General features: G+C 46.9%; 1 protein-coding gene across 6 annotated transcripts; it reads left to right on the top strand.

Moving 5' to 3' along the window:
• Nucleotides 1-2,911: 2,911 nt before the first annotated feature.
• Hapln2 (hyaluronan and proteoglycan link protein 2) lies at nucleotides 2,912-11,627 on the top strand. Of its 6 annotated transcripts, none has more exons than XM_055596685.1 (7): nucleotides 2,912-3,033; nucleotides 3,495-3,557; nucleotides 6,382-6,523; nucleotides 6,738-7,091; nucleotides 7,205-7,321; nucleotides 7,442-7,624; nucleotides 7,973-11,338. In XM_055596685.1, the coding sequence occupies exons 3-7, from the start codon at nucleotides 6,436-6,438 to the stop codon at nucleotides 8,254-8,256; spliced, it is 1,026 nt and encodes a 341-aa protein (XP_055452660.1). In that variant the 5' UTR covers nucleotides 2,912-3,033; nucleotides 3,495-3,557; nucleotides 6,382-6,435; the 3' UTR covers nucleotides 8,257-11,338. The 6 variants fall into 6 exon arrangements, 5 of the variants coding, with proteins under 5 accessions (XP_055452660.1, XP_055452659.1, XP_055452662.1 ...); XM_055596684.1 differs by having other exon boundaries at nucleotides 3,366-3,557; XR_008718943.1 differs by lacking the exon at nucleotides 2,912-3,033 and adding an exon at nucleotides 11,584-11,627 and having other exon boundaries at nucleotides 3,201-3,557; nucleotides 7,973-11,164.
• Nucleotides 11,628-11,925: the final 298 nt, after the last annotated feature.

Raw genomic sequence — 11,925 nt, 5'->3', positions numbered from 1 at the left:
ACAGGTAGCAAACATGTATGTGATGCACAAACATACATACAAGTAAATCACCTATACACATTTAAGGGGACAGGTACTGGCGGGGGGGGGGAGCGGTGCTTAAATGCCTTTAAACCCAGCATTCAGGAGGCAGAGGCAGGTATGAGTTTGAGGCCAGCCTGGTCTACACATCAAGTTCCAAGGCAGCCAGGGATACATAGTGAGACCCTGTTTCAAACACAAACAAGAAGTCGAAAAGTTTAAGTCATAATTTAGCTTTGGTGCACAGCATCATCTTTCTCATCTTTAGGGGGCTAGAAAGATAGCTCAGTGGTTGGGAGCCTACACTGAAGAGCTCCTGGACCTCTGGGCCTCCCCTAGGTTGGGGAGAAAACATAATGCCAGGAAAGACCACCCCCATCCCCAAGCTCTGCCCTCACAGCCTCCTTTGGTTCTGAGCAGGTACTGGGCGATTCCTCCTCAAGGGTTCCAAATAATGGGATCAGAGTGGAGAACAGTTTGCTAACTCTCAGCCAGGACTTCTAGGCTGGCAGGGCAGCGAGAAGAGGCACAGTCTCTTGCCAGGGCAGCGGCCTCTATATAGACAGTGCAAGGAGGCTATGCCATATTTTGCCTTCCTCTCTCTCTCTTTTCTTCAGCAATTTAACCTGAGTTCAGTTCCCAGGACCCACATCCAGGGGTCACAACTATTTGTAACTCTAATCCAGGGGGACCTGACACTCTGGCCTCCTCAGTAGCTCCCATGCACTTACTCATATTCAGACACATGAATGCCTAAAAATAATAAATGAAATCTCTTTTTTTTTTTCCCTGAGACAGAGTCTCTCTATGTAACCTTATCTGTCTTGAAACTTGCTATGTAGTTCAGGCTGGCTTCAAAAGAACTGCCTGCTTCTGCCTCCTGAATTTTGAAATTAAAGCCGTGTGCCACCATTCCCAGCTAAAAATAATAAAATCTTAAAAAGGAAAGGAGGAGGAGAGAGGAAGATGAGGAGGAGAAGAAATTTGAAGCCTCAAGTTCTTCTAAATTGCTGTCTTGGTGCATGCAGGTCCTCTGCACTGATAGAAGTCAAAAGTCTTATCCTGAATTGTTGATGGGCACCTGTCTATATGGTGTACAGAGATGAAAACCAAGCCCAGTTTACACCTCAGCTCTGTGCATGTGTATGAATTGTAACTCAGTCTGTAGGAGTGGACTTCAGCAGGAGTTGAGGCCAGGGAGACTGTACAGGAAGTAGATTTCTACCTAAGAGATTAAGGATCCTCCTCTCCAGAATTATTTTTAAGATTTACTTATTTATTTTATGTATATGAATGTCCTATCTGCACATTTGCCTGCATGCTAGAAGAGGGAAACGGATCACGCTATAGATGGTTGTGAGCCACCATGTGGTTGTTGGGAATTGAACTCAGGACCTTTCGAAGAACAACCAGTACTCTTAACCACTAAGCCATCTCTCCAGCCCCTTCTCCAGAAATTTATTTTTATAATTTTTTTTTTCAGGCAGGGTTTCTCTGTGTAGCCCTGGACATCCTGGAACTATGTAGACTAGGCTGGCCTCTTGAACTCAGAGAGCCACCTGCCTCTGCCTCGCAAGTGCTGGGATTAAAGGTATGTGCCACCACAGTCGGCTATTTTTATAATCTTATTATTTTATATGTGTGAGAGTTTGCCTGTATGTATGTCTGTGCATCATATTTGTGCCTGGTGCCAGAAGAGGGTGTTGGATCCCGTGGGACTGGAGTTATAGTTGTGACCTGCCGTGTGAGTACTGAGAATTGAACCCAGGTCCTCTGGAAGAACAGCCAGTACTGTTAAGCTCTCTCTCTCTCCGTTTTTATTTGTTTTTGAGAAAGGTTTCACTCTATAGCTCAGGCTGGTCTCAAACTCATGGCAATCCTCCTGCTTCAGCATTTCAAGTGCTGACATTACAGATCTGAACCACCATCCTTGGCCTCTTCAGAATTTTAAAATGTTATTATTATTATTGTATGAGGGACTGCAGGTTGAATTTGGGTGTGGAGGTCACAGAACAACTTTTGGGAGTCAGTTTTATCTTTCCACTGTGGGTTCTGGTGATTGAATTCAGGTTACCAAGTTTGTGGTTTTACCTAATGAGTGTCTCACCAGTCCTCCTGAAAATTTAAACAAAGTTTATCCAGTGGTACAGAATGGAGGAGGAATACGTAATCAGATGACTTCTATTTTAGAGAGCTTCCAAGGAGCTGGAGAGATGGTTCAGTGCTTAAGAAAGAGCACTTGTTGCTTTTGCAAAGTACCTAGCTTCCATTCTCAGCACCCAAGCTGTGGCTCTCACAAGCCATAACTTCAGTTCCACGGTGTCTGGTGCCCGTTTTGGCCTTTTTAGGCACTACAGGTGTGGTACACAGACATATCCACCACCGTACATCTAAAATCAACACTCATACATTTAATAATAATAAAATACAATAATAATAATAATAATAATAATAATAATAACAATAACTGAAGAACTTCCATCGTCCCTCCTTGCTAATAAGAGTCTCATGTCCCCTCCCAAGGACAGAAATATTTTCATGTGATTTCTACCTCTCCAACAGCAATCCAAGTTGCTCCCCTATGGCCCATGGATGAGGTGGTTCCCCAGTATCATACATAATCTCTTTATAATCCTAGAGTTTGAAGCAGAGGGTGCCCCATTTCAATCTTCGCCTGTCCTCTTCTCCTTGGATGTCAATTTCTGCTCTGATCCAATCATCCACCCAGGCCTTTTTCCGGTGGTTTGTGCCAGCCTGTCCTGCATCCCACATCCCCAGCTGTTGACATTTCCATGTCATTGCCCAAGGGATGAATAAAGGGGCCCTGTTATCCAACAATAGAAGAGAAGGCAGAGACAATAGGAAATTGTGTTTCCAGTGGGGTGGGGAAAGAAAGGGACAGACAGACAGAAAGAGCCAGGGTCCTGAAGCAGCCTGACATCCTGAAAATTTGAGTCCCATCTTGAGAGTCTCTTCCAAAAGGCCATATGTAGCCTGGTACGGAAAGCACAGGTGAGGCCTTTGGTGAGGGGAGGGGCAATTCTGTTATTTGGATGAGGTTCATATAGAAATACAAAGCTGGATTCATACCTAGGGTTTGTCCCCACCCCTCCTGGCCCAACACCCTTGTACTTTCAGTCAGACTGTCCCATTCTAAGGATAGAAGTACCAGGGCCTGCTTTCTGCATTGTTCTAGGCAATTGCCTGGGTTGCTTGCTCTGTCCCCCATCATTCCAACCCAAGTCTTGACCTGGCCCTAGGACATCAAGTGCCACAGATGCAGTCATGGCTTAGTGTGTGTTGAATGAACATAAGCCTTAGAACCTTGGCTTCTTTGAGCACAGGAAATGAGCCTCTCTGGAAAAGCATCAAAGGAGCCACAGCACTGATCAGGTGCCCAAGCCCTGAGACTTTAGGGTGCTTTGAACCCCCAGGATCCTTAACAGAACCTCCACTGGAACTTCTTCCTTCAGGAGGACAGGAAGCTGCTGCACACTGCTGCCTCCCTTTGTCTCTGAGAAAAGATCATCTTACAGGTAGGCAATGGGCTGCCAGCTACTGTATTGGTTTCTCTCTGCAAGGGGTATGAAAATGGTATATGTGTGCTTATCTTGAAATACAGAACTCTAGATCAGTGACTAAGAGCTTGAGCCGGTCCAATCGATCTGGATTCAAACCCAGCAAACCCTCCTTTCACAGCTGTTTCTGCACCTGTGGCAGTTCATTGCCTCCCTGGATGGCCAGAGGAGTAAAACCATAAGAATATACTGAAGTGCCTAGCTCGGATTGGATTTTAAAACACGTCAAATGGTAGCTTATCCTGGATCACTCGTGGTCTATTTTTTTTTTAATTTTTATTGCATTTTTTTCTTAAATTTGTGTTCGTGTGTGGTATGCTTGTGCCGTGCTTGTGTGAATGGATTCAGAGGTCAACCTGTGGGAGTTGGTTCTCTCCTTTGAACATATGGGTTCCTAGGAAATGAACTCAGGTCACTGGGCTTGGTGGTAATCACCTTTACACACTGAGCAATCTCACCAGCTCCTAAAGATAAAGGTCACTATTATTTACCAGGTTGTCCTATATGGACTCTGGTCCCATACACTTTTTTTTTTAATTGAGAGTCTCTCTGTTAAGCCCTAGCTGCCCTAGAACTCTCCATGTAGACCAGGCTGGCTTTGAACACAGAGATCCACTTGCCTTTTTCTCCTGAGTGCTGGAATTAAAGATGTCTGCTACAATGGCACTTCCCTTTTTATTATTGGAAAGTTGTTTTTTTTTTTTTTTTTTTTTGAATTGTATGTATGCTAATATGGGTGTGTGCTCATGAGAGTAGGTGCCCTAAAGGTCCAGAAGAGGGCACCAGATCCCCTAGAGCTGGAGTTACAAGCAGTTGTGAGCTGCTTGGCATGGGTACTGGGAACCAAATTCAGGTGTCTCCAGGCCCAATTGAAAAGTTCTTTTTTGTTTGTCTGGTTGGTTGGTTGTTTTTTTGTTGTTGTTGTTTTGTTTTGTTTTGTTTTGAAATAGAGTTTCTTTGTGTAACCCTGGCTGCCTCTGCCTCTTGGGTGCTGGGATTAAAGGCATGAGCCACCACCACCCTGTGGAAAGTTTTTGATGTAACTACTCTGTTTCTCCAGCTACAAACTGGTCTTTGGAGCCAATGCATTAAATATTCTTCAAGGCCTTTACCCAATCCCATTATCCTCATCCCTCCTGCCCTTAACTGTTTAATAGTTTAACAGTTAAGCAACTATTTAATTGTTTAATAGTTCATAACAAAGCAAACACACCTTGGCCCTGTTCTATCTTCTAAAGCATGCATTACATGCCAGGCACTATTTCAAGTGTTTCACAAGTACATGACTAAGTTGCCTAATTCTTGCAACTGCTAAGTGTAGTGTGTTAGTCATGCTTACTATTGCTATGACCAAAATATGCTACAGAAGCACCTTAAGGAAAGAGATTAAGTTTGGTTCACAGTTCCTTGCGGGGAGTGTATAACTGCAGTTCTCACCTGGATGGGCCAGGAAGGGAATCCTGGGGCTTCATGTATTTTCTTCTTTTTCCTTTTTTTTTTTTTTTTTAACTTGGTGCTCTGCCCATGAGAATTCATTGCCCAGGTTCAGGGAAGGTTTCCTATTTAGTTTGTTCCCTTTGGCTACATCCTAGCAGACGGAAACAGAGGTTTTCCTCCTCAGAGTCTACTATGTAACTCTAAGTCCTATCACCTTGACAGTGAGGACTAGCATCACAGGTGGGTACTACAATTACTGCTCTTCTGATCATGACACTGAGGCTGGGGCTAAGTTACCTGTTTAAAGTTATGCAATAAGCATATGGAAAAGCCCAACTTGTACAATGAATTTAAATGAATAAAAGGAAGTTAAGGGGTCATCAGTCCACCACTTGTTTTTTAAAAAGTTCAAAGAAACTACAACGGCTGGAGATATGCCTCAGAGGTTAAAGAGCACTGGATGCTCTTCCAGAGGACCTGGGTTCAATTCCCAGAACCCACATGGCAGCCCACATCTGTCTAACTACAGTCCCAGGGGACCTGGTGCCATCTTCTGGCCTTTATAGGCACCATACACACATGGCGAACAGACATGCAGGCAAAATACCCATATACATAAAAATAGATAAAAAAAATTTAAAAAGAATAGAAACTGCAGGGGGAGGGGAGAATTCATGGCCCAGACAACTGCATTTGAAACTGTTTCTGTAACTTTTGTAACTTGTATAGTGTAACTGTATAATGCATTGTAACTTCTGGAAAATCTGTGTCAGCCAGTAGTTACCCAGCCTACCGTGCATCTGCACTGCTTTCAAATTCAGGTAGTTTAGACAATGATAAGGGTCTCAGGAAAAAGCTCCTAGTCTGCTCCAGTAGACTTCATACATCACAGTGAGACAGGCTCGAGAATGAGAGGAGGTTTTCCAGAAGTAAGGCCCAATTTTATGTCTCTCAAGTCCAGTGTGCCTGGACCCCAGTGCAGAGTCAGGGTTAGGGTAGGGCAGACGTTGACAGCAGGGAAGGCTGGATCCTGGAGCCTTGGAAGCTGCATGAAGGTTCAACTTTATCAGCAGGCGAGAAAGCCAGTCTTTCAAACAGGAGAAATCATACTGAATTTGGCTCTGGGATAGAAAGTGATGCTGGCAAATGAATACAGAGATTCAAATCCCAATGCTAGGCTTGGGAAGCAGCTGGGATAAGGAGTCCCAGAAAGGAGATGCTAAGTCAAAACCTGCTGACTGAGAAGACCTGTTATGTGCCCCATTGGCTCCCACCTGGACAGATGCCTCCATATACCCAGCAGAAAGCTGATCCTCAACTCTGCTCTCCTCATCCTCCCATACAGTGGTAAGGGGTGCCTACTATCTGTGCCCTGCAGACAGTGCCTGCTGACACCATCATGCCAAGCCGGATACCTGTCCCTGTGCTCTACTGCTTCCTTCTCCCCTGGGCATTCACCATCCTTCACAAAGCCTTGGGGAACCCGGGTAAGACCCTAGCCCAGCCCCCAATCAGTACACTAGGGGTGGGAATCAAGGGATGCAGACCTAGAAAGGGAGCTACTGAAAGTAAGTAGGAAGAATCGGTAGGGAGAGGTGAGGGTGGTGCCAGTGAGCGGAGGAAAGCCTCTGGGAACTAAGTCTGAATGGGCACTTGGGGCAGGGAAGATAAGAAGCCTGCCACTGTGGCCCCTCTGCTTAGCCCTCCACCCGGGTCCCCACTATCTCCTGCCCCCCATCCATGAGGTCATTCACTCTCGTCGTGGGGCCACGACCACACTGCCCTGCGTCCTGGGCACCTCGCCTCCCAGCTACAAGGTACGCTGGAGCAAAGTGGAGCCCGGGGAACTCCGGGAAACGCTAATCCTCATCACCAACGGAATGCACGCCCGGGGCTATGGGCCCCTGGGAGGACGCACCAGCTTGCGGAGAGGGCATCGGCTAGACGCCTCCCTGATCATCAAGAATGTGCGCCTGGAGGATGAGGGCCGGTACCGCTGCGAGCTCATCAATGGCATCGAGGACGAGAGCGTGGCACTGACCCTGCGCCTAGAGGGTGAGCTATTCTGCACCAGCCCTGCTCTTTGTGGCCACCTCGCCTCTGCCGGCCTCGCTTGCCGGCGCTCCCCGCCGCATCCAGCTGCCCTACCCAAGCTCTCCACTCCGCAGGTGTGGTGTTTCCGTACCAACCCAGCCGGGGCCGCTACCAGTTCAATTACTTCGAGGCGAAGCGGGCATGTGAGGAGCAGGACGGACGCCTGGCCACTTACGGCCAACTGTACCAGGGTGAGCGGCGGATCCCCGGCTGATGACCCCCGGCTGCACACCGGCCCCGGCGAGCTTGGAGGGAGCTCGAGTCTGGCTTGCGCCGGTAATTCCCCTTCTCCCTGCCCCCTCCTCCGCCAGCGTGGACCGAGGGGCTAGACTGGTGCAACGCCGGCTGGTTGCTAGAGGGCTCGGTGCGCTACCCTGTGCTCACCGCGCGCGCACCATGCGGCGGCCAAGGACGGCCAGGCATCCGCAGCTACGGACCCCGCGACCGCAGCCGCGATCGCTACGACGCCTTCTGCTTCACCTCGGCCCTGGCAGGTGAGCCAGCTGTGTGCAGGCGGCGCCCGGCCAGGGGTCACCGCCAGGAGGAAAGATTCGGCTAGGCCGAGTGAAAAGACCTCAGGAGGTGGTTGGAGTTGACGCTATGGACAGGGCGGGGACCGTTCAGAGCCCGGGGTAGTAGGCGGAGCCTGGAGAAAGGATGGGGCGGGGCCCAGTGTCAGAAGCGGAAAGGAAGTGGGTAGTGCCGCAGCCTAGGCGCGTTGTTCCTCCGGACGTCCGAGAACACCGTCTTGCCAGGGTCTTGCCATTTCCGGAGCTTCGTGGCCACGGCCCCGTCCCAGGCCCGCCTGCTTTGGCCGGCCGGTCACTCGCTCACGTTCCTAGGCCAAGTGTTCTTCGTGCCGGGGCGGCTGACGCTTTCTGAAGCCCACGCGGCTTGCCGGCGGCGCGGAGCTGTAGTAGCCAAGGTCGGGCACCTCTACGCCGCCTGGAAGTTCTCAGGGCTGGACCGGTGCGACGGAGGCTGGCTGGCGGACGGCAGCGTTCGCTTCCCCATCACCACGCCACGGCCGCGCTGCGGAGGTCTCCCTGACCCCGGGGTGCGCAGCTTCGGCTTTCCCCGGCCCCAGCAGGCGGCCTACGGGACCTACTGCTACGCCGAGAAGTAGGAGCGCACTGCCCGGCCACGCGCGACAGATGGCGGGTCCCCTCTAGACAGAAGAGGGCCGAGCCCCACACCTGCCTTCCCAGGCCAGCGCGGCGCTCCGGGCTTCCGGGTAGAGGGGCGCCCCGGGCATTAACTGACCAATAAAATAACGTGGCATCTCCTCTGTTCGATAAGTTGTAGGGCTTGGAGTACGTGAGTGAGAGGGTCTGGCCCTGGACCCAAAGTACCTACTGCACGCCTACATTTTGAAGGTTTTATTTATAGAGGTTTTATTGCCTCTATGGTCCAGCAAAATACGGGGTTTGTGATGAGAGGGTACCAACAGCGCAAAGGAGAGGAAAGCTCAGCAGGCCCAGCCTGTCTTTATGTCTCTCGCCATCTCCCCAAAGGGTTCTCATTCAAATTTTCCGGTAGCACTCCAAAGTCCACAACTGTTTGGACACTACAGAATAGATACTCCATGGGTCTAAACACATTTTTAATGAACTTACAATTTCTAAGGTCTGCTTTATTTAGTTTATTAATTTTACTTGTTTATTTTGAGACAAGGTCTCTCAATTCATCCCTGGCTCTCCTGGAACTCCCTATTGTTGATCAGGCTGGCCTTGAATTCACATAGATCATTCTACCTCTGCCTCCTGAGAGCTGGAATCAGACCCAGCTAAAGTCTTCAATTAAAGACAGTAAATTCCGTGTGGAGTGAAAGCACAGCAGTTAAGAGAACTTGCTGCTCTACACCATCTGTAACTCCCATTCCAGGGTCTCCAACGCCCTCTTTTGACCTCCATGAGTACCAGACAGGCACATGGTACACTTGCATACTATAATAAATCCACTAGGGAAAGATACAGGCAACTATGCCCATTAAGACAATTACAAGTAAACAAGTCCTTGTTTTTGGCCTGTGATCAGGAGTGGGTTTGTACCGCTGGGTTTCTCAGTGCCCAGGCTCAGGGTACAGCATTTTTAAAGGCACAGACCACAGTTACACCAGTGTTAGATGAGAGTCAGGGTAAACTTTAAACACTTGTTTTTGGCAGAACATAGTAGTTATTTTATGTATAACATACCAATTATTTTTTTACTTATACCTTCTTCATTTATTGTAAGCATTAATTATTTTGATTAATACATCTGGACCATGGTCAGAGTCATGGAAATCCCCAATGTGTAGCTAAGCCAGATGTGACTGTGGAGGAAGGGGCAGAGAGCTCAGAATGGAAACAGGACAAGACATTCTTACCTTAACCACTTCACTTATTCATTTATTTAAGTTACTTTTAAATCGTTGATTTTTATTAAGGGTAGCAATCAGTTAATTAGGGAGGGCCCGATCATTACACCTATGAGAATAAAAACAAACAGACCAAGGGGACCTGTGAGTCATGGATTCCAAAGAAACAGCTATGGTACCAGGGATTATTGGTCTTTTTATTATTTTTTGTTTGTTTGTCTGTTTGTTTCGTTTTGTTTTGTTTTTGAGCTGGGGTTTCACTCTTTAGCCTTTGGCTGTCCTGGACTCTCTTTGTAGACAAGGCTGGCCTTGAACTCACAGAGATCTGCCTGCTTCTGCCTCCCAAGTGCTGGGGCTAGAGGTGTGTGTTCCACTGCACCCAGCTGTTTATTATTTCTAAGGGCCAATTTATTTGAATAGTCAGGAATGCATTTTAAAGAAATCAGGTAAAAAAATTAAATCTATTGTTTTTAGATACAGCAGAACTAATAAAATTTTGTCAGAGTCCAGTCCTGGAGAGCTGTCAGGGTTACCCTATAGGAGGCATTACAGCTAACATTACCATGAGTCCAGAGGGAGGAAGGGGCACTATAATCCTTAAAGAAATAACCCTGAACAAACCCTGCCAGACCCTCACCAAGGAACTTTCAGTTGCCCTAAGACTTGCTGAAATCCCCTGTCCTTATGCTGAAACTTCAGTCCTTTCCCCCCTCACTGCCATTGCCTAACTCAGTCACCCTCTAACACCTGCTTCCTGATAGTTGGGACAAGGCAGTTTCTAAAGCTAAAATGGCCTTGTCTGGACAAAGCTCCAGGAAATAGAGACCGCAGAATGGCAGGTAGCCTCATGCAGCTGCATTTAACATCTCCATTTCCAAACCCCTTATGTAAATCCCAAGCGTTTCCTTCCCTTTTTGAACTCACCCTTTCCCCTCAGGAGAATGTCTGCTATTGGCTGTTTGAAATAAACAGTCTCTTTTGCCCAGGTTAGATTGGTTTCTTTTTACTTCTGTCTCTTTATGATGCCTCAGGGATCTAACCATCCCTATCTCCAGGTGTCCACTGTCAGATTTCTTAAGCTTTACTGTGGGAAGGCCCCCTGAGTTCAGGATTTCTAACAGCAGGCTGGAGAGCTGGTCTCCTTTGTCTCTGGAAAGTGACTCTGAGAGGCTGGTCCAGGATTTTTCCTTCTCAGGCAGTGTTGTCTTCTTTACCCAGTCATGGTGGGTCCACGTGACATGAATAACTTAGTGCTTGAATGAATGTCCTTAGTTGAGCCTGCTCTGCTGACTTACCCTGTGGTGGAGCCTGTCTTATACTATTTGAAACCCTCTGGGGATTTCTAACAGAGGAAGAATTGAAAGCCAGGGTAGGAGGCAGGGACAATTGCAGGTCCTATCCCAGGCAGGTGGCAGCCTTAAGTACAAGAGTCCTGTGTTCACAGCATCCCCTTATGTCAGTTTAGAAGGCACTGAGAGCAGAGTAATTGCTATTTGCCTCTCTGTTGCTGGAGACGTTTAGAATGTAAATGCAGATTGTAAAATCCTTTTCTGGAGATGGGAGAGTCCATCCCTTGTCATTTGAGACATGAAGAATCATTCATTTTCTCTGTAGATAAGGAGGAGGGTTTCCAGGTCTGACCTACACAGCCAGAGACAGGAGCAGCAGACTTCCTGTAAGTATAATTCCCATTCATTCTTCTCCTGTAATGAAGCTAACATGCACTTGCCTCTGATGGGGTCTGTGTCCCATCCAAGGAAGAAGGTATTATTTGAGCCTGGGGATGTCCTGCCATACAAGTGTATTATAATTTAAGCCATTTTATTCAAATTTTCATAACCATCTTTTAAAATATACCTGATTTTAATATTATTTTATATTAAATAAACTTTAACTTTACTTTAAACTTGTTTTGAGTTACATGTTTTAGGCTTAACTGACAACATAAACAGCTACATAATGGGAACTATAAATTAGACTCTCCCTCTAAGCTTATCTCTGTAAATTAATTACATTTGTTCTTAGCTTGACTACAAACACAATTTGGGACACATTAACGGTATTTGATTACTTATAAGATCATTATCTTTTCAGGAGAGTGAGACAGAGTTTCTCTGTGTAGGACTGGCTATCCGGGAACTGAGAACTTTATCTATAGACCAGGCTGGCTTTAAACTCAGAGATCCACCTGCCCAGGTGCTGGGATTAAAGGTCTGCACCACAATGCCTGGCTTTATTATCCTTTGTGTCTTAAATGCCTTTAACAGCTTACAATAAATTAGTAATCCTCATAAGATTAGAATTTTATAATTCTATTCCTAAGATTTTTCAGCCTTAAAAATTATAATTTTTAAAATTGAATCTCAATATTAAACTAAACTTTAAAACATAGATATACGAACACAGGGAACTTCCCAGAAAATCATACTCCAACCA

Source organism: Psammomys obesus, unplaced genomic scaffold, assembly GCF_907164565.1.
Source record: "Psammomys obesus unplaced genomic scaffold, mPsaObe1.curated_primary_1811, whole genome shotgun sequence".
Lineage (NCBI taxonomy): Eukaryota > Metazoa > Chordata > Mammalia > Rodentia > Muridae > Psammomys > Psammomys obesus.
This window is presented reverse-complemented; position numbering and strand designations above follow the sequence as displayed.